Below are 25,554 nucleotides of genomic sequence, written 5' to 3'. Positions count from 1 at the left end.
GTCTGGTGGATTCTTACCTTGCTTCTTCATCCGCTGCATATTTCTTTGTCTTCTCATTTTGTTTAACTTACTGTGTTTGGGGTCTCATTTTCGCAGGCTGCAGGTTTGTAGTTCCCGTTGTTTTTGTTGTCTGCCCCTAGTAGGTGAGGTTGGTTCAATGGCTTGTGTAGGCTTCCTGGTGGAGGGGACTGGTGCCTGTGTTCTGGTGGGTGGGGCTGGATCTTGTCTTTCTGGTGGGCAGGACCACGTCTGGTGGTGTGTTTGGGGATATCTGTGAACTTAGTATGATTTTAGGCATCCTCTCTGCTAATGGGTGGTGTTGTGTTCCTGTCTTGCTAGTTGTTTGGCATGGGGAATCCAGCACTGGAACTTGCTGTCCATTGGGTGGAGCTGGGTCTTAGCCTTGAGATGGAGATCTCTGGGAGAGCTCTTACTGATTGATATTACATGGGGCCGGGAGGTCTCTAGTGGTCCAGTGTCCTGAACTTGGCTCTCCCACCTCAGAGGCTCAGGCCTGACACCAGGCTGGAGCACCAAGACTCTTTCAGCCACATGGCTCAGAAGAAAGGGGAGAAGAAAAGAAAGGAAGAAATTTTAAAATTTTTTAAATTATTAAAAATAAAAAAAAAAAAGAGAGCAACCAAACCAATAAACAAATACACCAATGATAACAAGCGCTGAAAACTAAACTAAGATAAACATAAAAATCAGAAACAAATCAGCCTCAGACAGCAAACCCCAAGTGTACAGTTGCTCCCAAAGTCCACCGCCTCAATTTTAGGATGATTCGTTGTCTATTCAGGTATTCCACCGATGCAGGGTACATCAAGTTGACTGTGGGGATGTAATCCACTGCTCCTGAGGCTGCACGGAGAAATTTCCCTTTCCCTTCTTTGTTCGCATAGCTCCTGGGGTTCAGCTTTGGTTTTGGCCCTCCCTCTGCGTGTAGGTTGCCCTCAGGCATCTGTTCCCCTCCCAGACAGGAGGGGGTTAAAGCAGCGGCTGATTAGGTCCCTCTTGCTCACTCAGTCCAGGGAGAGGGAGGAGTACGGTAGTCATAATTGGAATGCAGGGCGAGCCTGCGGCGGCAGAGGCCACCATGACATTGTAACAGCCTGAGGTTGCACCATGTGTTCTCCCGGGGAAGTTGTCCCTGGATCATGGGACCCTGGTAGTGGCGGGCTGCACAGTCTCCTGGGGCGGGGGTGGGGGGTGTGGATAGTGACCTGTGCTTGCACACAGGATTCTTGGTGGCAGCAGCAGCAGTGTTAGCGTTTCATGCCCGTCTCTGGGGTCCGAGCTGATAGCCACAGCTCGCGCCCATCTCTGGAACTCACTTAAGCAGTGCCCTGCCTTCTGTGGGCACACAGGGAAGGAATCCCCTCACACACCCCGAAACAATGGTCTCTTGCCTCTTAGGCAGGTCCAGGCTTTTTCCCAGACTCCCTCCTGGCTAGCTGTGGTGCACTAGCCCCCTGCAGGCTGTCTTCACACAGCCAACCCTAGTCCTCTCCCTGGGGTCTGACCTCCGAAGCCCGAGCCTCAGCTCCCAGCCCCCACCCGCCCCGGTGGGTGAGCAGACAAGCCTCTCAGGCTGGTGAGTGCTGGTCGGCACTGATCCTCTGTGCGGGAATCTCTCCGCTTTGTCCTCTGCACCCCTGTTGCTGTGCTCTCCTCCGTGGCTCTGAAGCTTCCCCCTGCCCATCCCCCGTCTCCACCAGTGAAGGGGCTTCCTAGTATGTGGAAACTTTTCTTCCTTCACAGCTCCCTCCCAGAGGTGCAGGTCCTGTCTCTATTCTTTTGTCTTGTTTTTTCTTTTTTCTTTTGCCCTACCCAGGTACCTGGGGGTTTTCTTGCCTTTTGGGCAGTCTGAGGTCTTCTGCCAGCGTTCAGTAGGTGTTCTGTAAGAGTTGGTCCACATGTAGATGTATTTTTGATGTATTTGTGGGGAGGAAGGTGATCTCCATGTCTTACTCCTCCACAATCTTGGAGGTCCCCCCTCTTTGAGCCATTTTAATCCTGTCTCCAGTATGTCTTTATTTCTGCCTCTGCAGTTATCAGTGCCAGAGTTCCTCTGGGCAGGTCCATTGTTGACATAGTCATAATCCTTTATCTGTGCATCACTTTGAGGGTGCTGATCATTAAGAAGTCTTGACCTTTTCCCAGACCCCCTCATGTATTTTAGGCATATCCTATAATGCTAGCTAATGCCTAACACAGTGCCTGGAACTGCTCACAGATTCCTCCTCCAGAACTGCTCAGGTGGCAAAATGTTTCATGTTTTGAGGTGAGCATTGAGGCTAGCTCAATATTTGCGAAATAGTTTGGAGAACATTAGTATCCCATGTCTTGTTAATGCTTGTTCGAGTTAAAGGACTCTAGGGATATCTAAGGCAGATTCATCTTCTGAGGCTGACATCACAGAAAGTAACCACCCCTTTTGACAAAATAGTCCTTCACAGCACTGTCTGGAGGACTGGATGTGACATTTTATTCCGTTGGGAATGCTGTTCTTCTTCACCACGATGTGAGAGGTGCGGGGCTCTCATGACCCAGGCCACCCAGCTCTCAGATCTCTTCCAGAACAGCCCGCAGGGCAGTTGCGGCTACTGGGGCACGGACACAAGCAGCGAGTGATCAAAGCCTGCAGCTCCCGCCCGGCGCTCTAGGCAGAGACCAGGGCAAGCCCCAAGCCAGACAGCCGGGTGAACAGACGTAGCGCACGGAAAATTCCTGAAGGCACATACTCCTTGTGCTCTGAGGGGCCGCCTGATTTCTTCTTTTGCTCGTAGATTATTTAATGGTGTTTAATTTCTAAATATTTGGAGATTTTCCAGATATCTTTTATTGATTTCTTTTTTTCCTTTTTTTTTTTCCAGCTTTCTGAGATATAATTGACATATAGTGACACTGTGTAAGTTTAAGGTATACAGTATTATTTGATATATGTATATATTGCAAAATGTTTACTACATTAAGGTAGTTAATATCCTTTATCTCACATAATTGCCATTTTCTTATTCTTATTGTTATGGTTAAAAACATTAAAGCCCTACTCTCATAGCAGCTTTCAAGTATATAGTACCGTATTGTTAACTATAGTCATCATGCTTTACATTGGATCCCCTTAACTTAATCATCTTATAACTGAAAGTTCATGTCCTTTGACCGACACCTCCCCATTTCCCCCACCCCTCAGCCACTGGCAACCACCATTCCACTCTCTGTTTCTATAAGTTCAATGTTTTTAGATTCCACATACAAGTGATATCATACAGTATTTGTCTTTCTGTTTCTGATTTACTTCACTTAGCATAATGTCCTCTAGGTTCATCCATGTTGACACAAATGGTAGGATTTTCTTCTTTTTTTAAGGCTGAATATTCCAGTGTATGTATATACCACATTTTCTTTATTCATTCATCCATTGATGGACACTTAGATTGTTTCCATATCTTGACTTTTGTGAATATTGCTGCAACAAACATAAGAGTTCAGATACCTCTTTGAGATCTTGATTTCACTTCTTTTCAATATGTACCCAAAAGTGGGATTGCTGTATTATATGGTAGTTCAAATTTTAGTTTTTTGAGGAAACCTTACATTTTACATCTGCTTATGTCATTAACACCATACTGTGTTGTTTAATTATCAATTATCTTTAAAGAGATTTAAATAACAAGAAAATCTTTTCTGTTTGCCTACGTATTTCACATTTTCACTGCCCTTCATTCCTTTGTGTAAGTGCAGATACTCATCTGGTGTTATTTCCATCTGCCTAATGGACTTCCTTTAACATTTCTTATAGAGCATGAGAAAAATATTGACATAAATGAGTATATAAGTATTATTAACCTTTTAGTGAAAGAAACCATAAATTTTAAAAACAATAAAAGGCTGGGGTGAATGGTTATAACATATCAGAGTAATAGTAACAGCACATATAATAATGACAGCAGATATTGAAAGTGTGTTGTGCTATGTACTGGGCACTATATTAAACCATTTACCATGTATTTTCTCATTTAATCCTTACAACAGCCATTTGAGGTAATGTACCGTTGGGTTTTTTTTAAATTTTTATTGGAGTATAGTTGCTTTACAATGTTCTGTTAGTTTCTGCTGCACAGCAAAAGTGAATCAGTTATACATATACATATATCCCCTCTTTTTTTGATTTCCCTCCCATTTAGGACACCACAGAGCATTGAGTAGAGTTCCCTGTGCTATACAGTAGATTCTCATTAGTTATCTATTTTATACATAGTAGTGTATATATGTCAATCCCAATCTCCCAGTTCATCCCACCCACCTCCTTCCCCCCACCTTGGGTATCCATAAGTTTGTTCTCTACATCTATGTATCTATTTCTGTACTGTTTTTACACTCATTTTGCAAATAAGAATATGAAAATAACAGGTAGGGGCTAATGTCCTTAACAATCAGAGATCTAAAAACCAATAATTTAAAAAATTTAATTGCCAATTCTTAGAAGAAATATGAATAGATAATAAACATAAAAGTAACACTCAGCTTCTCTCATATAATCAGGAGAATGAGATAATTTTTAAGCTACCCAATTGGCAAAAATAAGAAGCAGTGTTACTAATATTGGCAAGATATGAAGAAGGATATACTTGTACACTACTAGAGGTGTAAATTGGTACTTTTTTTAGAAGGCCATTTAGCTTTACCAATTCACATTTAAAATATGCATATCCTTTGACCAGATGACTTCATTTGGAAATCCTTATACAAATTCTCAAGGAAAAATAACGTGTGTGTGTGTGTGTGTGTGTGTGTGTGTGTGTGTGTGTGTGTAATGGGGAACAATCGAAGACAACCTGATTATCAATAGCAGGGTGTTAAAACGAATGATGGCATAGCTGTATAATGGAGTAAGCATTGAAAGGAATGAGCATGTAGGGAAACAGGCAGTTTGATGGGCTGCTGCTGGGGGATATAAATTGGTACAACTTCTCTGGTGGGAATTTTCAAAATAGATTTCAGAAGTCCTCATTCAGGTTGTATCCCTTTTCCCCATGTGTATGCTATGTTATTGAGTGGAAAGAAAAAAGTTGCAGAATAATATGTATAGTAGAACCCAATTGGGTTTGTTTTTTTTTTTTTGAAGGATATATGTACTTAAATATTTGTATGTTCCCAGAAGAAGGTTTGTAAAGATGCACACCAAGTTGTTAACAGTGATTTTTCCTGCAAAGGAGGAGTTCAACTTTTTAAATGTCTCTATTACTTGAATTTTATAATAACTTTTGCAATAGTTTTGGAAAAAAAAAAAGTTTTTAAAAAGTTATATTGGTTGTAATTGCCAAAAACACATAGAGCAGTTGACTCAAAAGAAGCAAGACTGTTTCTCCCCAAGGGTTTCCAAACCAAATGAATCAGAATTCTTTCTTCCTGGGCTTAAACGGAATTTTTTTTTTTATGGTTAAGATGTTGGGCTCTACCTGTAGGGCTCAGTGGAGTTTAAAAGAACTGAAATTTTATAGACCCCATGTTCCAGAGTATAATACCAACCTGTTTAGTGAGCATTCAGACAAGAACCGTGGTGCATGGCATTTATAATCTTTACAAACTCATATCAAAAATTAAAATGACAAATTATGCAACTGCAGTTAGAGTTTTTGTTGTAGGTTATGTTGTGTATTTGAAATTATGCCCAGAGTTATAATACAATAATGAAATCCTTTCATCCCTGTTGTGAAAAGGGAAACCAGTGGCAAATGATCACTCAAAACGTTGCCAGTGTGATGCATTGGTTATAAAAGATTGTAGAGGGCTGCCTTGGGAATTCCCTGGCGGTCCAGTGGTTAAGACTCAGTGCTTTCACCGCCGTGGGCCCAGGTTTAATCCCTTGTCAGGGAACTAAGCTCTCACAAGCTGCATGGCATAGCCGAAAACAAAAGAAAGGCCACCTTTATCACTGGTTCTCATGTTTTTGTATAATCTAATAACAAAATAGAGTGTTCTTCATTTCTGTGAAATATCTAGTAAAATTGTTTAGCTAAAAAGGTAGGATGGGTAAATTACCTGGAAAAAGTATTACAAGTTAGAATTTTAAAATCAGCTATTAGGCAGGAGACAAAGAAGAAATCATTATTCCTTCTAGTGGAATAACACTATTACATGTTAGGTCTTGATCAAAGCCACCTCAAAGTTTTCCATGTAAATGTTATAATCTGGGAGTTTAAACTATTTGTGTTGGAATTTTTTATCTAGAAAAATAATGTGAAGCCAATCATATATCAAGTACGTCAAGGAAATTGAATATTTTGCATATGTTTCCTTACTCTGTTGAACACTGAAAAATTTACCTTTCTTATAATAGAACTTTTTTTTCCTTTCCAAATTGCCCAGACCCAAAGTAATATCCAAAGTAATATTTTCATATGGAAAAAAAGAAATCTGTCTTTATAGTTTTATTTAAAATAATTATTAGAGAAAATTGAGCAGTAATAAAATTTAAGCTTTTTAGCTTATTATTTTCTATGTAACATAGAGGGACCTGAAGGAATGTAAGTATTAGAAAATGCCTATAAATAGGAGCCATTACATCAAATCACACCGTTTACAAAAGTTACTGCTGCATTTAAAGAAAATATTTTTACATGGCATGGTGTTGCACTACATAAGTAAGAGTGATGATAATACAAACACTTTTACTAAGATCTAAGTGGATGACAGGAATTGTTCTAAGTACTTTGCACTCAATATTTCATTTCTTTTTTACAACAATTCTTTAAGTACTCATGTTACTCAGTTTACAAATAAGGATCTGAGTCTTCAGGAGGTTAAATAACTTGTTTAAGGTCACATAACTGCTAAATGACAGAGCCAGAATTTGAATCCAGGTAGTCTGGTTTTAAAATCTAAACTCATCACCACTTTGCCTATAGAGTAGGATTCAAAAGGGAGGACTTCATAGCTATGCAAAGTACAACACTTTTTTTTTTTTCTATCTTTTATCTGAGAGGTACTCAGCAATATCTACCCTACTGTCCGTTTGGGAAGCTCAAATTGTATCATTGTAGATTTACTGCTTTGGGTTTACAAGACTTGGGGATGTCAGGAATCTCTATTTAAAATGCAGATTTTTACCTAAGGAGTTATACAAATCTAAAGGGATGATGACAGTGTCCAGGAACTCAGTAATGAAACACAGGGTCGATGGCTGTGGAGCAGCAAGGAAGGGCGGAGAGATGGACTTGGAAATCACAAAAGAGGAGAGAGGCCAACAACCGACTAACCTCAGGATTTTTGCCAAAGGCTGAAAAACGATAGCCAACAATTTAAGTTTTTTATGGCTCAGGACAATAATTAGTAAGATGTAGGGATTTTTTTCATATTACTTCATTGTATACCATTTACCATCTCTTTGATTCTAGTAATTACAGCATAGCTGATGCTACTCAGCACTGATATGTTATATTAACTAAATGCCATTGCCTTTGTCTCACAGCAATCAGCAGGCCTTTTTACTGGAGAATGTCCCTTGTAATAATGCAAGCTGTGAGGGGGCGCGTCGTATGTTTAAAGTCTACTGGGAGCTGATGGACCTAAACCAAATCAGAGATGCAGTGGTTGCCACCTTCTTTGATATTTATGAAGATGTGAGTTCAGAGCTCTTCTGTATGTTTGGAATCTAATTGCCGTCCACCTTATCTCACTTTCACCCTATTTGACCAGAGAATGTAGAGGAGATAATGAAAGAAAATGAGTCAATTAAAGAAAGCTCATTTTAATGTTAAATGACAGAGGGAACACATTTATTGATACCACTGACTGATCAGTACAGTGAAATATGAAAATGATTTTATCTCATTTTATGCTTGTTTAGATTAAACCACTAGAGAATCATGCTCACAGCAATTGTGCATGTGCACGAGTAGAGAAAAGAACAGCCAACACATAACAGACCCTTAAACCTGCACAAGATCACAGAAGGATGGGTTCAGTGTGTACTCTCTCTTAACCTAGTGAACTAGAGTTGGCATCTATTGCCACAGATTCTTGTGACTGTCTTCTGTTGCCAGGTGGCCTGGGAAAGGCGCTCAGGGCCCTGGTTTTCTTCTTTCTAATGTCAAAAGCCAGTTTATCAAGTGCTTCCGGGCATTGTTGAGGGAAAATAGAATCTCCCAAGCTGTTTTGTTCTTTAAAAGAAAGCCAGTTTATCACTCAGAAAAATAATAAATTCTGATAAAAATGTGTTAAATTCCAGAGTTAATATGTCACAGTATATCCTTGTAAAATAATTTGATTATTTTAAAACATTAAATCTCCATCAAGACATTATGTCCAACCCTAAGCCCGGTTGGTTGGTTTGGTTTTTTTTATAAGAGGCTAATTCTCAATTATATGAATTATCCAAGTCCTTATTTTCCTCTGTCTCTCTGCTACCAAATCTTGTGTTCGTTCACTTTTCATAAGCAACTTCCAAGCATAAAAGTAATTGGTAAAAACATCACAAGAGGGAAAATCAAGAGAATTAATTACAAATCAATTAATTTCTGTACATAAAAATATCATAAATGAAATTTAAAATTGTGTTTAAATCTGGGAAATAAATTAGCTATGAAAGAATTAAATAATTAATATTCTTAACATAGAAAGGGTTTATTCAAACTGACCAAAAACTCCCACTGGAAAAACAGAACATGATTAAGGCAATTTACAGAAAAAACACAAGTAGCTAACATATGAAAAGATATGATAAATGATGAACCTCATTAAGAGTCAGCAGAATGGAAATTTAAATGAACACACCTTCTTTACCCCCAATAAAATTAACAAAGCTGCCCACTTTTTTAGGAAAAAAAAATAATGGGAGCCAGGGCAGATGAAAAGGTACCTTCTTTCTCTGATGACTGGAAACACTTTGGTAGTCCATATCACAGACCTTTAAAAATTCATGCAAATATGACTGGAAGGAAGTACAAAATTCTAACAGTTATTTTCAGAGATTAAAATTGTAGGTGTTTTTCATTTTATTTATATTTTAATATTCAAGTTTTTATATTTTTAATATTATTTTTATTTTAAACATCAAGTTGAATAAATAAGGTTTATATTTACATGGTAAACATATCATGCATTTTCATCATTTTTTTCATTCAGTCAGTAGTTTGTTCTTACCATTTTTATGTTTTTTCCAGGGAATCTTGGACATTGTAGTACTAAGTAAAGGATATACAAAGAATGATTTTGCCATCCATACACTAAAAAATAACTTTGAAGCGGATGCTTATTTTGTTAAAGTCATTGGTGAGTATTTGTTTTATATGTTTTATTATTACTATTAAGTATTAACATTTAATTTTTTTTAACATCCTTATTGTAGTATAATTGCTTTACAATCGTGTGTTAGTTTCTGCTTTATAACAAAGTGAATCAGCTATACATATACATATATCCCCATATCTCTTCCCTCTTGCGTCTTCCTCCCTTCCACCCTCCCTATCCCACCCCTCTAGATGGTCACAATGTACCGAGCTGATCTCCCTGTGCTATGTGGCTGCTTCCCACTAGCTATCGGTTTTACATTTGGTCGTGTATATATGTCCATGCCACTCTCTCACTTTGTCCCAGCTTGCCCTTCCCCCTCCCCATGTCCTCTAGTCCATTCTCTTGTAGGTCTGTGTCTTTACTCCCCTCCTGCCCCTAGGTTCTTCATGACCTTTTTTTTTTTTTTTAGATTCCATATATATGTGTTAGCATACGGTATTTGTTTTTCTCTTTCTGACTTACTTCACTCTGTATGACAGACTCTAGGTCCATCCACCTCACTACAAATAACTCAATTTCGTATCTTTTTATGGCTGAGTAATATTCCATTGTATATACATGCCACATCTTCTTTATCCATTTATCTGTCGATGGACACTTAGGTTGCTTCCATGTCCTGGCTGTTGTAAATAGAGATGCAGTGAACATTGTGGTACATGACTCTTTTTGAATTATGATTTTCTCAGGTTATATGCCCAGTAGTGGGATTGCTGGGTCATATGGTAGTTCTATTTTTAGTTTTTTAAGGAACCTCCATACTGTTCTCCATAGTGACTGTATCAATTTACATTCCCACCAACAGTGCAAGAGGGTTCCATTTTCTCCAGCATTTATCATTTGTAGATTTTTTGATGATGGCCATTCTGACTGGTGTGAGGTGATATCTCATTGTAGTTTTGATTTGCGTTTCTGTAATGATTAATGATGTTGAGCATTCTTTCATGTGTTTGTTGGCAATCTTTATATCTTCTCTGGAGAAATGTCTATTTAGGTCTTCTGCCCATTTTTGGATTGGGTTGTTTGTTTTTTTGATATTGAGCTGCATGAGCTGCTTGTTAATTTTGGAGATTAATCCTTTGTCAGTGCTTCATTTGGAAATATTTTCTCCCATTCTGAGGGTTGTCTTTTCATCTTGTTTATGGTTTCCTTTGCTGTGCAAAAGCTTTTAAGTTTCATTAAGTCCCATTTGTTTATTTTTGTTTCTATTTCCATTTCTCTAGGAGGTGGGTCAAAAAGGATCTTTCTGTGATTTATAGCATTTAATTTTGTATTCTCTCTGTCAACACACATTTTCCAAAGAGTAAAACATGCTCCTACGTAACGTATGTACAACTCTCCAAAGCAGATGGTCAGCTTCAATGCAACATTACCACCCTGTTCAAATTTTGCCAACTGTCCCAACAATGACTTCTTTCTTTCTGACCCAGAAGTCTGTCGAGGAATACCTACTGTCACATCTTCTCCAATCTGGAACAGTTCCTTTTCATGTCCTTATCAGTTGTAAAGAATACAGGCCTTACATTCTGTAGGATAATCCTGTTTCTTCTTTACCCAGCTCAGGATACACATTCTTTGCAGAAACTCCACTACATGGAATTTAGTGGAACCGATGCTGTGCCCTCTCAGTACATCAAATCAGTAAGCACGTGATGTTGACCTGTCCCAGCACCCTGGTGATAACCTTGATCATCTGGTTGTCGTGATGACTACTAGGTTTCCCCACCTTAAATTCACTATTTCCCCCTTTGTAATTGATTAGTATTTTGTGGAGGGGTATTCTGATATTACTTTAATATACTTTTCCATATCAAATTTCTACCTGCCAGCCTTAGAGTCCATTGACAGCTCCTGCCTGAATCAACCATCTATTTGATAGGTGTCAAAGAGTGATTCTATTTCCAACACCCCTGCATTTTTTAGTTGGCATTCTACTCTAAGGAATATCTTTCACTTATCTCATTTATCAGTATAGATTTGTGTATTTGTATTTTATTCAATAAATAATATCATTTCTTTTAATGTTAAAATTGTTCCCGGTGAGGGCAGTAGGAGCTCCTTCAGGCTGGCTCCTTTATCTTTTTGACGTGTGCTCTGGCAAAACAAGATATTCCAGGTTCATCTTTTACCTCCTTTGCCCTAAGTCTAGAATCTGATCTCTTTCTTCAAGGAGCCCTGGTTCCTTTGAGTAGAGGATGGTATTTTAAAACCCACTTCTGGGTGCTCAGTGTGCTCGTTGCTACTGGGCTGTTATTTCTTCTAGGTTTTCTCAATGGACAGAACTAAGAAATACAGGTAATGTATCACACACACACAACACACAAATATACATACCTAAAACTATTGTATATATATTATATAACAATGAATTCATACCATTACTTCTATTTCTAATCCAACACAACATTTCAAGGGTTCCTTCTAATCTTTTCTGTTTGTAGACATCTTCTCTAACTCCCATTTTCCTCAGTATAGTTATCTATTTGTTCACTGTTACCCGTTCCCAACCATGCAAGCCATCTACCATCTCCTCCACCTAAGATTTATGTTCATCGTAGAGATCCTGTACATGTTTTGTTAAGAGTATGCCTAAGTATTTTATTTTCTTTGATGTGATTATAAATGTTATTGTGTTTTTAAGTTTAGTTTCCACATGTTTGTTTTTAGTGTATTGAAATACAATTGATTTTTGTTTGTTGATCTTGTATACTGCAACCTTGCTCAACTCACTTATTAGCTCCAGGAGGGTTTTTTTAGATTCCGTGGGATTTTCTACATACAAAATCATGTCACTTGCAAAGAGGACAGTTTTATTTCTTCCTTTCCAATCTGTGCCCTTTTTTTTTTCTTTTTCTTATTCTTATTCTAGGTAGAATTTCCATTGCTATTGATATGTTGAATAAGATTGGTGAGAGTGGGCATCCTTGCCTTGTTTCTGATTTTAGGGAGAAAGCATTCCATCTTTCACCATTAAGAATGATATTAGCTTTTTGGAAATGCTCCGTATTGTATTAAGGAAGTTTCCCCTATTTCTAGTTTGCTGAGAGTTTTATCATGAATTGGTGTTGAAAGGTAACTGTTTTTGTGTCACTGTTATTATAGTTGATATCAAGACAGCCATATCTGTTCATTTGTGAATGAAATGACACAGTATTTCGTATAAATGTTTATTACACTTTTGAAGCGGTCATAAATAGCTGAACACAGAAAAGCGACAGAATAATGAATGAGTGTTGAGAGATTTATTTTGAGAAATGAAAATGACAGAAAACGTAATTTTCTTTTCTAACCAGCAAATTCACTATTATTTGAATGAACTAAGAGTAACTCCCCATCTTCATTACTACTGCAGCCACAGAATACTGGTATTATGAGTCTAACCATTTCTGTACTTTTTATCCATATGACTGTCTCCTGTTCTTTACGATTTTGAAGGGGGTATTATTTGGCTATTTCAGAGCTGCTCAAGAGAAAGTAAGCTTCTTTAAAGAATTAAGTAATGGTACAACAAACTACTTGAAAATGAAATGACATGTCTGAGGTTTTTCTTTAATCCAGGCAAGTGGGAAATGGAGTATAGGTGAAATGACTTTGGCCATGTGTTGTTGACAGTTGAAGCTGTGTGAAGTATGAGTGGGATTCCTGATACTCTTCTTTCTAATTTTGTTTATGTTTGAAAAATTACACGTAAAAATTTTAAAAACCCAAGAGTCTCTTGAGAGTCTGTGGCCTGTAACTTCCTAACCTAAGTCAAGGATGGGTATCACTGGGTAGCACTGCCGTCACCTTAACAGTATCCCAAGGAAAGTTTTCTCCAAACATCACCAAGCTCAGACCCAGAGATAGCCAATTTGGTGTAGGAAGTTTTAGTTTTAGAAAGCAAGATAACTTTGCACTTACGGATATTAATGTAAATATTAATAACATGCTTTACAGAAAGGTCATGGGAAATGAGATAATTTAGAGCAATCATTTGTGAAAAATAACCTTCTAGTTGTCTTGAGATGCTCTTCCACTCTCCTTTGATTGTTACTTGTTTTCCTTAAGCAGACAGTTACTAGTATATAATTACCCTTTCAAAGCCATCTACAGTGTCCAGAGTTGATTTTGCTCTAAAGTAACTGTTACTCTAATGCTCAAACCAGCCTATGTTAAATGTCACTGTCTCAGTTAAGGAAATTTGGGTACTTAAGCTTCTGTATGTGGCTAGGGAAAGGTCATACTATCCTTCTGCCTGTTCCCTCACTGATTTCCACAACACCACAGATCTACAGAATGCTCTTCACACAGGGGACTCTGTGTGTTGCAGAATTGGAGGGGTTCCCTAGCTCACCTGAATCAGAACTAGCTCCTAGCTCTAATTGTTTTCTCTTATTCCTGTCAGATACATTAGAGGTTCTGCATTCTCATTCTACTAGTACTTAACACAAATTTCTAACAAACATATGTGAACCTGTATTTCCTTGGATTTTTAAAATTGTAACAGTATCTTCACCTTTCACTACCCAAATAAGATGAGACCTTTCAAAAGCTTTTATTCCCCTGCCTTCTTCCAGATTTTGTTGAAATAATGTGGAAGTTTATTTCTGGATGACTGATTTGGTAACAGTTACAACCATGTTATCAATGATTATTTAAACTTAACAAGTTTTACTGGCTTTATTGTCACCATTTACATATATACCACATCTTTACCTTTCTTCACTCGAATTCCTATTTCTTTTGATGGAATGCTTCCTCAAGAGATTTTCAGAAAGTTGTACATAGGCTAATATATTTTCTGAGTACTGGTATGTCTTTTTTTTGTTTGTTTTTAGATACTATTCTTTTTTTTTTTTAATTTATTTATTTATGGCTGTGTTGGGTCTTCGTTTCTGTGCAAGGGCTTTCTCTAGTTGTGGCAAGCGGGGACCACTCTTCATCGCAGTGCACGGGCCTCTTACTATCGCGGCCTCTCTTGTTGCGGAGCACAGGCTCCAGACGCGCAGGCTCAGTAATCGTGGCTCACGGGCCCAGTTGCTCCACGGCATGTGGGATCTTCCCAGACCAGGGCTCGAACCCGTGTCCCCTGCATTGGCAGGCAGATTCTCAACCACTGCGCCACCAGGGAAGCCCTGGTATGTCTTAAAATATCTTTTATTAAGCATAGGATTTTTTAATTTAAAAAATAATGAATGAAAGGTAGGTAATCAATAACAGACAAAAGAAGTTTTCCATATAGAGTCTAAAATAATGTCTAAATGACAAGAGTGGGTGGATGGGGGTCTTTATTTCACACGTAATATTTGATTATGATATTTGCTTGGGATTCATGTGTTTTAAACAGAAACTAAAGACATTTTCAGAGACTGAATGTGAACAGTCACCCATAATCCAGGCAAGGATTTTTCATTTTAAATGCTACTAAAACCATTATACAGTATTGACCTTTATGGCTTTGATTTTATTCTACTCATCCTTGTCCCAACCTGCACATTGGTTTGGTGTTACAGTATTTATGCACAATTATTGCAGTTTTTTGGTTTTGGCATTTGTGTAAAGTAGCTAATGTAAACTGAATCACAAAGCTAGAAGCCAAGGTTTTATACTTTAAATATCTTTAAGAATACATGGGCTAAAAAAATTGCAGAGGAAGGAAGACTCCCAAACTCATTCTATGAGGCCACCATCACCCTGATACTGAAACCAAACAAAGATACCACTAAAAAAGATAATAACAGGCCAATATCACTGATGAACATAAACGCAAAAATCCTCAGCAAAATACTAGCAATTCGAATCTAACGATACATTAAAAGGATCATACACCATGATCAAGTGGGATTTATCCCAAGGATGCAAGCATTTTTCAGTATCCGCATATCAGTCATTGTGATACACCACATCAACAAATGGAAGAATAAAAATCATATGATCATCTCAATAGATGCAGAAAAGCTTTTGACAAAATTAAACACCCATTTATGATTAAAAACTCTCCAGAAAGTGGGCATAGAGGGAACCTACCTCAACATAATAAAGGCCATATACGACAAACCCACAGCTAGCATCATACTTAATGGTGAAAAGCTGAAAGCATTTCCTCTAAGATCAGGAACAAGACAGGGATGCCCACTCTCACCACTTTTATTCAACGTAGTTTTGGAAGTTCTAGCTACGGCAATCAGAGAAGAAAAAGAAATAAAAGGAATCCAGTTGGAAAAGAAGTTAAACTGTCACTGTTTGCAGATGGCATGATTATATACATAGAAAATCCTAAAGACGCTACCAGAAAACTACTAGAGCTCATCAGTGAATTTGGTAAAGTTGCAGGCTACAAAATTAATAAACAGAAATCTGTTGCATATCTATACACTAACAATGAAAGATCAGAAAGAGAAATTCAAGGAAAAATCCCATTTACCATTGCATCAAAAAGAATAAAATACCTAGGAATAAACCTACATAAGGGGACAAAAGACCTGTACTCCGAAAACTATAAGATGCTGATGCAAGAAATCGAAGAAGACACAAACAGATGGAAAGATATACCATGTTCTTGGATTGGAAGAATCAGTATTGTGAAAATGACTATACTACCCAAGGCAATCTACAGATTCAGTGCAATTCCTATCAAATTACCAATGGCATTTTTCACAGAACTAGAACAGTAATCTTAAAATATGTATGGAGACACAAGAGACCCCAAATAGCCAAAGCAATCTTGAGAAAGAAAAATGGAGCTGGTGGAATCAGGCTCCCTGGCTTCAAACTATACTACAGAGCTGTAGTCATCAGAACAGTATGGTACTGGCACAAAAATAGAACTATGGATCAATGGAACAGGATAGAAAGCCCAGAAATAAACCCACGCACCTATGGTCAATTAATCTATGACAAAGGAGGCAAGACTATACAATGGTGAAAAAACAGTCTCTTCAACAAATGGTGCTGGGAAAACTGGACAGCTACATGTAAAAAACTGAAATTAGATCATTCTTTAACACCATACACAAAAATAAACTCAAAATGGATTAAAGACCTAAATGTAAAACTCCTAGAGGAAAACATAGGCAAAACACTCTCTGACATAAATCGCAGCAATATCTCTTCCAATCCATCTCCCAGAGTAATGGAAATAAAAACAAAAATAAACAAATGGGACCTAATTAAGCTCAAAAGCTTTTGCACAGCAAAGGAAACCATAAACAAAATGAAAAGGAACCCACAGATTGGGAGAAAATATTTGCAAATGATGTGACCTACAAGGGATTAATATCCAAAATTTACAAACAGCTCATGTGGCTTACTATCATCAAAACAAACAGCCCAATCAAAAAATGGGCAGAAGACATAAATAGACATTTTTACAAGGAAGACATATGGATGGCCAAGAGGCACATGAAAAGATGTTTAACATCGCTAATGATTAGAGAAATGCAAATCAAAACTACAGTGAGATATTACCTCATAGTCAAAATGGCTATCATCAAAAAATCCACAAACAATCAATGCTGGAGAGGGTGTGGAGAAACGGGAACCCTCCTACACTGTTGGTGGGAATGTAAATTGATACAGCCACTATGGAGAACAGTATGGAGGTTCCTTAAAAAACTAAAAATAGAACTACCATATGACCCTGCAATCCTACTCCTGGGCATATATCCAGAGAAAAACATGGTCCAAAAGGATACATGCATCCCAATGTTCATTGCAGCACTGTTTACAGTAGCCAAGACATGGAAGCAACCTAAATGTCCATTGACAGAGGAGTGGATAAAGAAGATACGGTACAGGGCTTCCCTGGTGGCGCAGTGGTTGAGAAGCTGCCTGCCAATGCAGGGGTCACGGGTTCGAGCCCTGGTCTGGGAAGATCCCACATGCCGCGGAGCAACTGGGCCTGTGAGCCACAATTACTGAGCCTGCGCGTCTGGAGCCTGTGCTCCGCAACAAGAGAGGCCGTGATAGTGAGAGGCCCGCGCACCGCGATGAAGAGTGGCCCCCGCTTGCCACAACTGGAGAGAGCCCTCGCACAGAAACGAAGACCCAACACAGCCATAAATAAATTTAAAAATTTAAAAAAAAAGAAGATATGGTACAAATATACAATGGAATATTACTCAGCCATAAAAAAAAATGAAATAATGCCATTTGCAGCAACATGGATAGACCTAGAGATTGTCATACTGAGTGAAGTAAGTCAGACAGAGAAAGGGAAGTATCGTACGACATCACTTATATGCGGAATCTAAAAAGAAATGCTACAAATGAATGTATTTACAAAACAGAAACGGACTCACAGGCCTAGAGAATGAACCTTTGGTTACCGGGGCTGGGGGGGTGGGGAAGGGTGGAGGGAAGGGATAGTTAGGGAGTTTGGGTTTGACATGCACACACTGCTATATTTAAAAAGGATAATTGACAAGGACCTACAGTATAGCACAGGGAACTCTCCTCGATGTTATGTGGCAGCCTGGAGGGGAGTTTGGGGGAGAATGGATACATGTATATGTATGCCTGAGTCGCTTTGCTGTGTACCTGAAACTATCACAACATTGTTAATCGGCTATACTCCAAAATAAAATAAAAAGTTAAAAAAATATAAAATAAAAATTGCTCATTAAAAATAACAAATTTATTCCATCCATTCTTTCTTGTGGATTTTTACCTGGACATGATAAGCATCAGATAAGATTAAAAATTATGAGGAATGACTGCTTATGCGGGGGTGGGATTATCTCTTGTGTTGATGAAAATGTTCTAAAATTGGTTCTGGTGTTGATTGCACAAGTCTGTGAATATACTAAAAACCATTGAATTGTGTACTTTAAATGGGAGAATTGTGTGATATATTATCTCAATAAAGTGGTTTTTAAAAAAAGATTAAAAATTAAAGCTAATATTTTAAAAATTAATATATTATTATAGCATAAATTTTTAAACCACTGATTTATTTTTTAGTGTGGTTTCATGGATTTGTATTATGTACACAAGTTGTGTGTGTGTTTGTATATATGCATGCACATATGTGTGAAATTCACTACAGGACACATAAGACAGGAGTGCAGTGTGATACACTAAAATAGAGCCAGATTAGAATTTGGATAGCATGGTCACTAGTATTACCTTTACCTGTCTGGCCCAGAAATCCTTATCACTAAAATGAATGATTCATACCAGTTGATTACAAGATTCCTCTCAGCTCTAGACACTTAAAATAAGACTATAATACATTCATGTACTGCAAAGGGGGATTAAAAAAAACCAGTGACAATGTATCAATTAAAAAAATGTTATTTAGAGCATATTAATAAAGCAAATACTTATATAAAAAAAAGAATACATGGGCTATAATGTACAGTGTTTTTTTCACGTGAAATGTTAAGATCCTAAGCATTGTCATTTTAAAGAAAACTTATGAATTGCACATCCCATTAGTCATGTTTTAAACTAATTAATTTAATAACCAATAGTTCACATAGCTTATTAAGTATTTTAATTGCAGTTTTTCATTTAACTCTGTGAATAGGCTGTCTTCTTAAATTTTGTTAATCTTTTTTAAACAACTTTGGTTTTTAAAGTCTAGGGGTATTAGAAATTACTTTTTAGAGCAGTTTATTTAAAAAGATATTATAAAATGCTATAAGTCTATATAGACCTTTATAATATGGTTACAGATAACTAATTACAAAAGTTTATGAAATGGTTAAAATCCTTAAACCTCTAAAAATTAGTCTGTGGATCAGTCGAGATCACCTAGTTAGTAGGGAAACATTTATTGACACTTGAAATGAGAAACAGAGAGATACTTAAAAACCAAACAATGAAAAACAGTTCTTGCCCTCAAGAAGCTCACAATGGCGGAAAACACAAATAGTAGTAGGCTGAAAATGTATACCATTATCTGTCCTGTTAAATTTCCCTTTCCCATAACGGACTGTTTATGTGTTTTAGCCCTTCCCAGTTTTTGTTATAGTTGCTTAAGAAAAATGTTTTACTGCACTTATAGCCATATGCTTTTAAGCAAAAAATATAACTTCCACTTCTAGGAAGTAAGCTTTTGCTGTAATAATAAATTCTGCCTTGGAGCACTTAGGGGTTTTTTTTTCCTAACTAAAGCACAAAGGTTGGAATTTTTATTTCGATGTCACTGGGGAAATTACATTCTTGCACTGATTTAATAGACTACTGGTACTTTTTACTTGTTCATAAGCTTGACATTATGGAGTCTTAAAATAGTAATTTCAGGGTGACATTTGTAAAAGCATATTTCTTTTTTGATTATGCAAGAGAATTTTAAGATATTATTCCTTTTTTATTTGTAAATTTTTAATTTGGTATTTTGTTTGTTTTCTCATTACAAAAATAATGCAGCCTATTGTAAAACATTTGGAAAGTCTGGAAAAGTATTTTTTAAAAGCTGTGCTCTTTGCCACAGACCTTCAATTTGTAAAAAGACACAGTATCTGAGAAGGATAATTATGCAAAGTGCAATAAAACAAGGTATATATACCTGTATAATACATATGACATATATGTATGATATGTACATATGTATAATACATTTAAATCTTATCATTTCGATCCTATTATACACTGTAATGTGAAACTTGAAATTTAATAGAGGAAGTCTGGTAAAAACCAAAATAGATGCAGGAACCCAATTTTTAGCTTGCTGTATACAGAATGAAAGAGACTATTAATGTAATTTTGAGTAAATACTCTCAACTATGCTAAATAAGATACAGACATTCAATCTTGTAAGAAAATAAAATAATCCAGTGGTTCATTGATTTCCCATCTTATACACATGTAGTATAATGTGTTTTTTAAATGAGTTACTGTCTAGTGACCACATGGTCTTTCAAAAGAGTGCCATTCCCTTTGTGACCTTCAGTAATGTACTGGCCCAGGCTTCAGTTTCTTTTTTATTTTTTTATTTTTTTAATATTTATTTATTTATCTGGTTGGTTGATTGGTTGCCCCGGGTCTTAGTTGTGGTAGGCGGGCTCCTTAGTTGTGGCAGGCGGGCTCCTTAGTTGTGGCAGGCGGGCTCCTTAGTTGCAGCTCGCCAGCTCCTTAGTTGTGGTATGCATGTGGGATCTAGTTCCCTGACCAGGGATCAAACCTGGGCCCCCTGCGTTGGGAGCGTGGAGTCTCATCCACTGCTCCACCAGGGAAGTCCCCCAAGCTTCAGTTTCTGCTTCTGGAAAAAAAAGGGTGGTGGGGAGGAGGGTAATTAGACTTACCTCACAGCCTTGCTGCGAGGATTAAGGAAGAGCATATATGAAAGCAAATTCATGTTCAGAGTTCGGCACTTATCAAAACATCAGTGTTTTCTAAAAAGAATACTTGATAACCTTTCTGGAGGATAGTTTCACTATACATGCCAATAACCTTTCTGGAGGATAGTTTCACTTATACATGCCAACAGCTTTAAGATTAAACCCAGAAATAATTATATTCTGTGAGTTTATCCCAAGGAAATTATCAGAGATGTGCCAAAGATTTGTGTATAATGCACCATGTCTATAAAGGTGATCTTCCTAGTGATGTTTTTAAGAGGAAATAAGTTTGGATTATAGGGTGGGGGAGAACCTAAATATCCTAATGAGGAGAATGGTGTGTATACATATATGTATATATCCATCCACACATACAATGGAATACCATAAAATTATGTGGTAGAAGTACACTTAATGACATGGGGAAAGTTTGGGTTACATAACCAAAAAGAAGATTACAAAATTGTATTTAGCATGATTTCATTTATGTAAAAACACATTTTTTTTTAAGTATTTATATGTTAGTCTACTCAGACTGCCCTGACAAAGTACCACAGGCTGGGCAGCTTAAATGACAGAAATTTATTTCTCACAATTCTGGAAGCTGGGAATTCCAAGATCAAGGTGCCAACGAGGCAGGTTTCATTCTGAGGCCTCTTCTCGTGGCTTGTAGGCCCCCACCATCTTGCTGTGTGCTCACATGACCTCTTCTTTGTGCCTGCTGGGGAGAGAGCAAGAGAGCAAGCCTTCTCATGCCTCTTCTTCTAAGGGTACTAATACTGCCAGGTCAGGACTCCACCCTTATGACCTCATTTAACCTTAATTTCTTCCTTAGAGGCCTCCATCTCCAAATACAATCACACTGCGGATTAGAACTTCAACATAATGAACTTTGGCAGGGCGGAGGGGGGTGGAGGGCGGGGGATTTGCAAACATTTAATCCATGACAGTGTAATACCTTACAACTAGTTGGTAACAGTATCTGGATGGTTGGGTTAAAGTTATTTTTTTTTCTTCTTTTTATTCCTTTATATTTTTAAGTTTTTTCTATAATAACATATACTCAGAATATTCACAAATATATATAGTAAGTGATTGGTAGATTAGTGGTTGCTTTGGGCTGGGGTTGGGAATTGGGCATGATAGCTAAAGGGCACAGGGTTTTTTTATTGTGGTGATGAAAATTGATTGTGTTGATGGTTGCACAATTCTGGGAATTTACTAAAAACCATTGAATAGGACACTTTAAATGGGTGAATGCTATGGTGTGTGAATTACATCTCACTAGAGTTGCTACAAAAATGTGTGTGTGAAGGGAGTTTGGGAAATACTGTAGATCTGTTTATTAGCACATATAGTCACTACATCCAGTATATTCTCCCACATTGCACATTATTGTCTTCACTTTTGACTACTACTTAGTTTTTCTCAGTGAAGATCTATCCATTTATGTAGCAAGCATTGCTATCAACAGGAATCTGTATACTTGGAAGCGGAAGGTGTATGCATGTAAAACAGCTAAAGGACAGTGAAAAGAACTGTATACTAGAATGTTGAATGGAATTTTATGTGCTATAAGATTATTAAGATCAAAGAAGCCTTCTGTGAAGATGATAGGTGAGAACCTAGATCCTTAAAAGATGGTTAAGATTTGGACAAACCAAAATGAATAGTGGTATAACATTCCAGGAGGGGGAGGCCGTGATCGTAGTAATAAAGAATGAGCAGATAGTAGGAAGTAGAAACTAACTCATCTTCTGGTACTGTTTTGAAGATTAATAAGAGAGAATATTGATAGTATCCATTGATAAATGGGCATCTATGGCAAAGAAAAGATTTTGTCAGTGACCCAATAACTGCAGATACTTACTGAATTAGTCAGGATTCTCCAGAGAAGCAGCACCAATAGAATATAGAGAAAAAGAGAGAGAGAGAGAGATTTATTACAAGGAATTAATTCATGCAGTTACAGAGGCTGGCAAGTCCAAAATCTGCAGAGCCAGTGTCCCAAGTTCGAGTCAAAAGGCCAGCAGGCAGTTGTAGAACCAGGAAGAACTGATGTCCAGTTCATCAGGCAGGAAAAGCTGATGTTCTAGTTTGAAGGCCATCAGACAGGAGAATTCTTACTCAAGAGCGGGTCTGACTTTTGTTCTCTTCAGGCCTTCTACTGGTTAGATGAGGCCCACACACATTATGAAGAGCAATCTGTTTTACTCAGTTTACTGATTAAATGTTAATCTTATCCAAAGTCACCCTCACAGAAACACCTAGAATAATACTTAACCAAATATTTGGGCACCTCATGACCCAGTCAAGTTGACACATAAAATTTACCATCACACTTACTGTTTACTTTCTTCATCAAAGAGAGTCTATGATCAAATGTGTAGTTTAAGAAGATGGATTTTGCAGCAATGTTCAGAAGAAAAAAATAGACGTTCATCAAAAGAAATAGATGTTCTGACCTGAGAGGTCAGGCTGAGGGTAACCACTGGAATACACCAGTCATCCAGGTGTGAGCTGGTAAGACAGTAGAAAGAAAGTTGTAACAATGGGTGTACAGAGGAAATAAGGTTAAAGCATATAGCTTGGTGAGATTTTACATAAGCATACTCCCTTGTAGCCACACTCCAATCAAGATAAAATATTTCCAGTACCCCAGAAGGGTCCTTCATATTCCCCTGCAAAAGTATAACCACTGTTCTGATCTCTGTCACCATAGATTAGTTTTTCCTTTTCTAACTGTCATATAAATGTAATCAGATGGTATGTACTCTTTGTGTCTGACTTCTTTTGTTCAGTAGTATGTCTATGAAATTCATCTAACGCATACATTTGTAAATAGAATCTTACTGAACATATTTGCCTTTGTCTTATTTTTTTACCTTAGCAAGAGAGTATAAACACCCTTTCATGTCAGCACTTAACAGGTCTCTCTCATTGTTTAATAGCTCCATGTCATTCCATAGTACTGTAGATGTTCCATAATTTATTTAGCATTTTCTCTCTTAGTGGACACATAGATAGTTTCCAATATTTCATAGACATGAAATTGATGAGTTGAGGGGCTATGTTTTTAGTGTTAATAGATAATGCCAAATTACCTTTCCCAACAGTCATCGACATTTATATCCCACCAGCATGACACTGTGCAGTTTACCACATATTCATCTGAGAGCTCTAAATTTTTATTTCTCTAACAAATTTGTTTTTAAAATAAGTAATACATGCAAATGATGAAAAAATACAGAAGAGTCTAATAGTGAAAAGTAAGTCCCTTTTTTACCCATGTTTCCCAGTGGTCCAATTCTTTTCCCCAAAAGCAACCTCTTCTTTGTGTCTGTCCAAGATATTTTATACACATACAAGCACATATGTTTATATGCTTTTATTTTACATAAATGGTAGTTCTAGACTTTATTTTCTCCACTTAACAATATATCTTGGAGATTATACCATAACAATATAATCTAGAGCTACCTCATTTTAACTACTGAATAGTATCATGTAGTATGGATACAGCATAATTTAATGAGTTTCTTATTGACAGATACCAGCTTATTTTCAGTCTCTTGTTATTATAATTAACGCCACAGTGAGAATCCTATAGAATAAATTCCTAAAAATGGAATTACTAAAAAGTAATATATGTACACTTTTTAAATATGCTCTATTGAAATATACTTACAGAAAAGTGTACATAAGTACACAGGTGTATAAATTTTGACAAAGTAAATGCACACATATAAGTACACCCAGATCAAGAAAAACATGATTCCAGCAACCAGAAGCTTCCTCATGCCCACCCTTTTCATTACTAACCCAGTTCACCTACAGGTAACCACTAATTTAATTTCCAACACCTTAGATTAATGCTGCCTGGTTTTGAACTTTTTAACAGGTGTCCCTTCATAGAAATCATATCAGTTTACACTTCCACTTACAATATAGGAGAATGCACATTTCCTAACACCTTCACCAACCCAACGGATTATTAAACTTTCTAAGTTTTGCCAGTTGTAATGTGAAAGTATTGTCTTATTTTGCATTTTTCTTATACTGAGTAAAGTTCAGCATCTTTCCATATGTTCAAGAGCCATTTGTATTTTTATTTCTATGAATGGTCCTTGTCCTTTTTCATTTACTTAATTGATTTATAAACATACCATAGTATATATTAGGGAAATTAATCCTTTGTGATATATGTTGTAAATATTCTTCGTAGTTTGTCATTTATCTTTGATTCTATTTTTCCTACAGACATTTTTATTGGTCTTTCATATTTTGCCTTTCTGTTAGGTATAAAATTGATTTTTTTCCTGCCTAGTGAGGTTGAGTGTCTTTCTTCCTGGTTTTTTGCTTATTTATACTTTCTCTTCTGGGTATTGATGTCCTTTGTTTTTATTGGATTATCATCTTCTAACCCATATCTGGAAGCTCTTTGTATATTGGCAATAATATCTCTTTGTAATGTATTTTTTTTTAAGTTCACAGCCCTTTGTCATTAGTTTTTTTTTAATTTTATGGTATTTTTTAAAATTTTATAACAGCTTTGTTGAGATATAATTTACATACCATACCATTTGCCTGTTTCAAGTATACAATTCAATGGCTTTTAGTATATTTACAGAATTGTACCAACATGACCACAATCAGTTGTAGAACGTTTTCATCACCACAGAAGAAACCCTGTACCCTTTTTTATTTTTTATTTTTTTAACTTTTAATTTTATATTGGAGTATAGTTGATTAACAATGTTGTGATAGTTTCAGGTGTACAGCAGAGTGATTCAGTTATACATGTATCTATTCTTTTTCAAATTCTTTTCCCATTTAGTTTGTTACATAATATTAAGCAGAGTTCCCTGTGTTACACAGTAGGTTTTTGTTGGCTATCCATTTTAAATATAGCAGTGTGTACAGGTCAATCCCACACTCCCTAACTATCCCTTCCCCTCACCCTCCCTACCCGCCCCCGTAACCATAAGTT

The 25,554-nt window shown here is 37.0% G+C and overlaps 1 protein-coding gene across 2 annotated transcripts in view; it reads left to right on the top strand.

Moving 5' to 3' along the window:
- ITFG1 (integrin alpha FG-GAP repeat containing 1) overlaps positions 1–25,554 on the top strand; it is a 269,509-nt gene that overhangs the window by 171,931 nt on the left and 72,024 nt on the right. For both annotated transcript variants that reach the window (XM_082437714.1, XM_082437715.1), the window contains 2 exons: positions 7,481–7,631; positions 9,174–9,282. In XM_082437714.1, the coding sequence (XP_082293840.1) occupies positions 7,481–7,631; positions 9,174–9,282 (260 nt within the window). The remainder of the gene's footprint in view (positions 1–7,480; positions 7,632–9,173; positions 9,283–25,554) is intronic.

Source organism: Balaenoptera physalus, assembly GCF_965194825.1.
Source record: "Balaenoptera physalus genome assembly, chromosome: 19".
NCBI lineage: Eukaryota > Metazoa > Chordata > Mammalia > Artiodactyla > Balaenopteridae > Balaenoptera > Balaenoptera physalus.
Note: the sequence above shows the minus strand (reverse complement) of the source record. Positions and strands in the feature narration are given on the sequence as shown.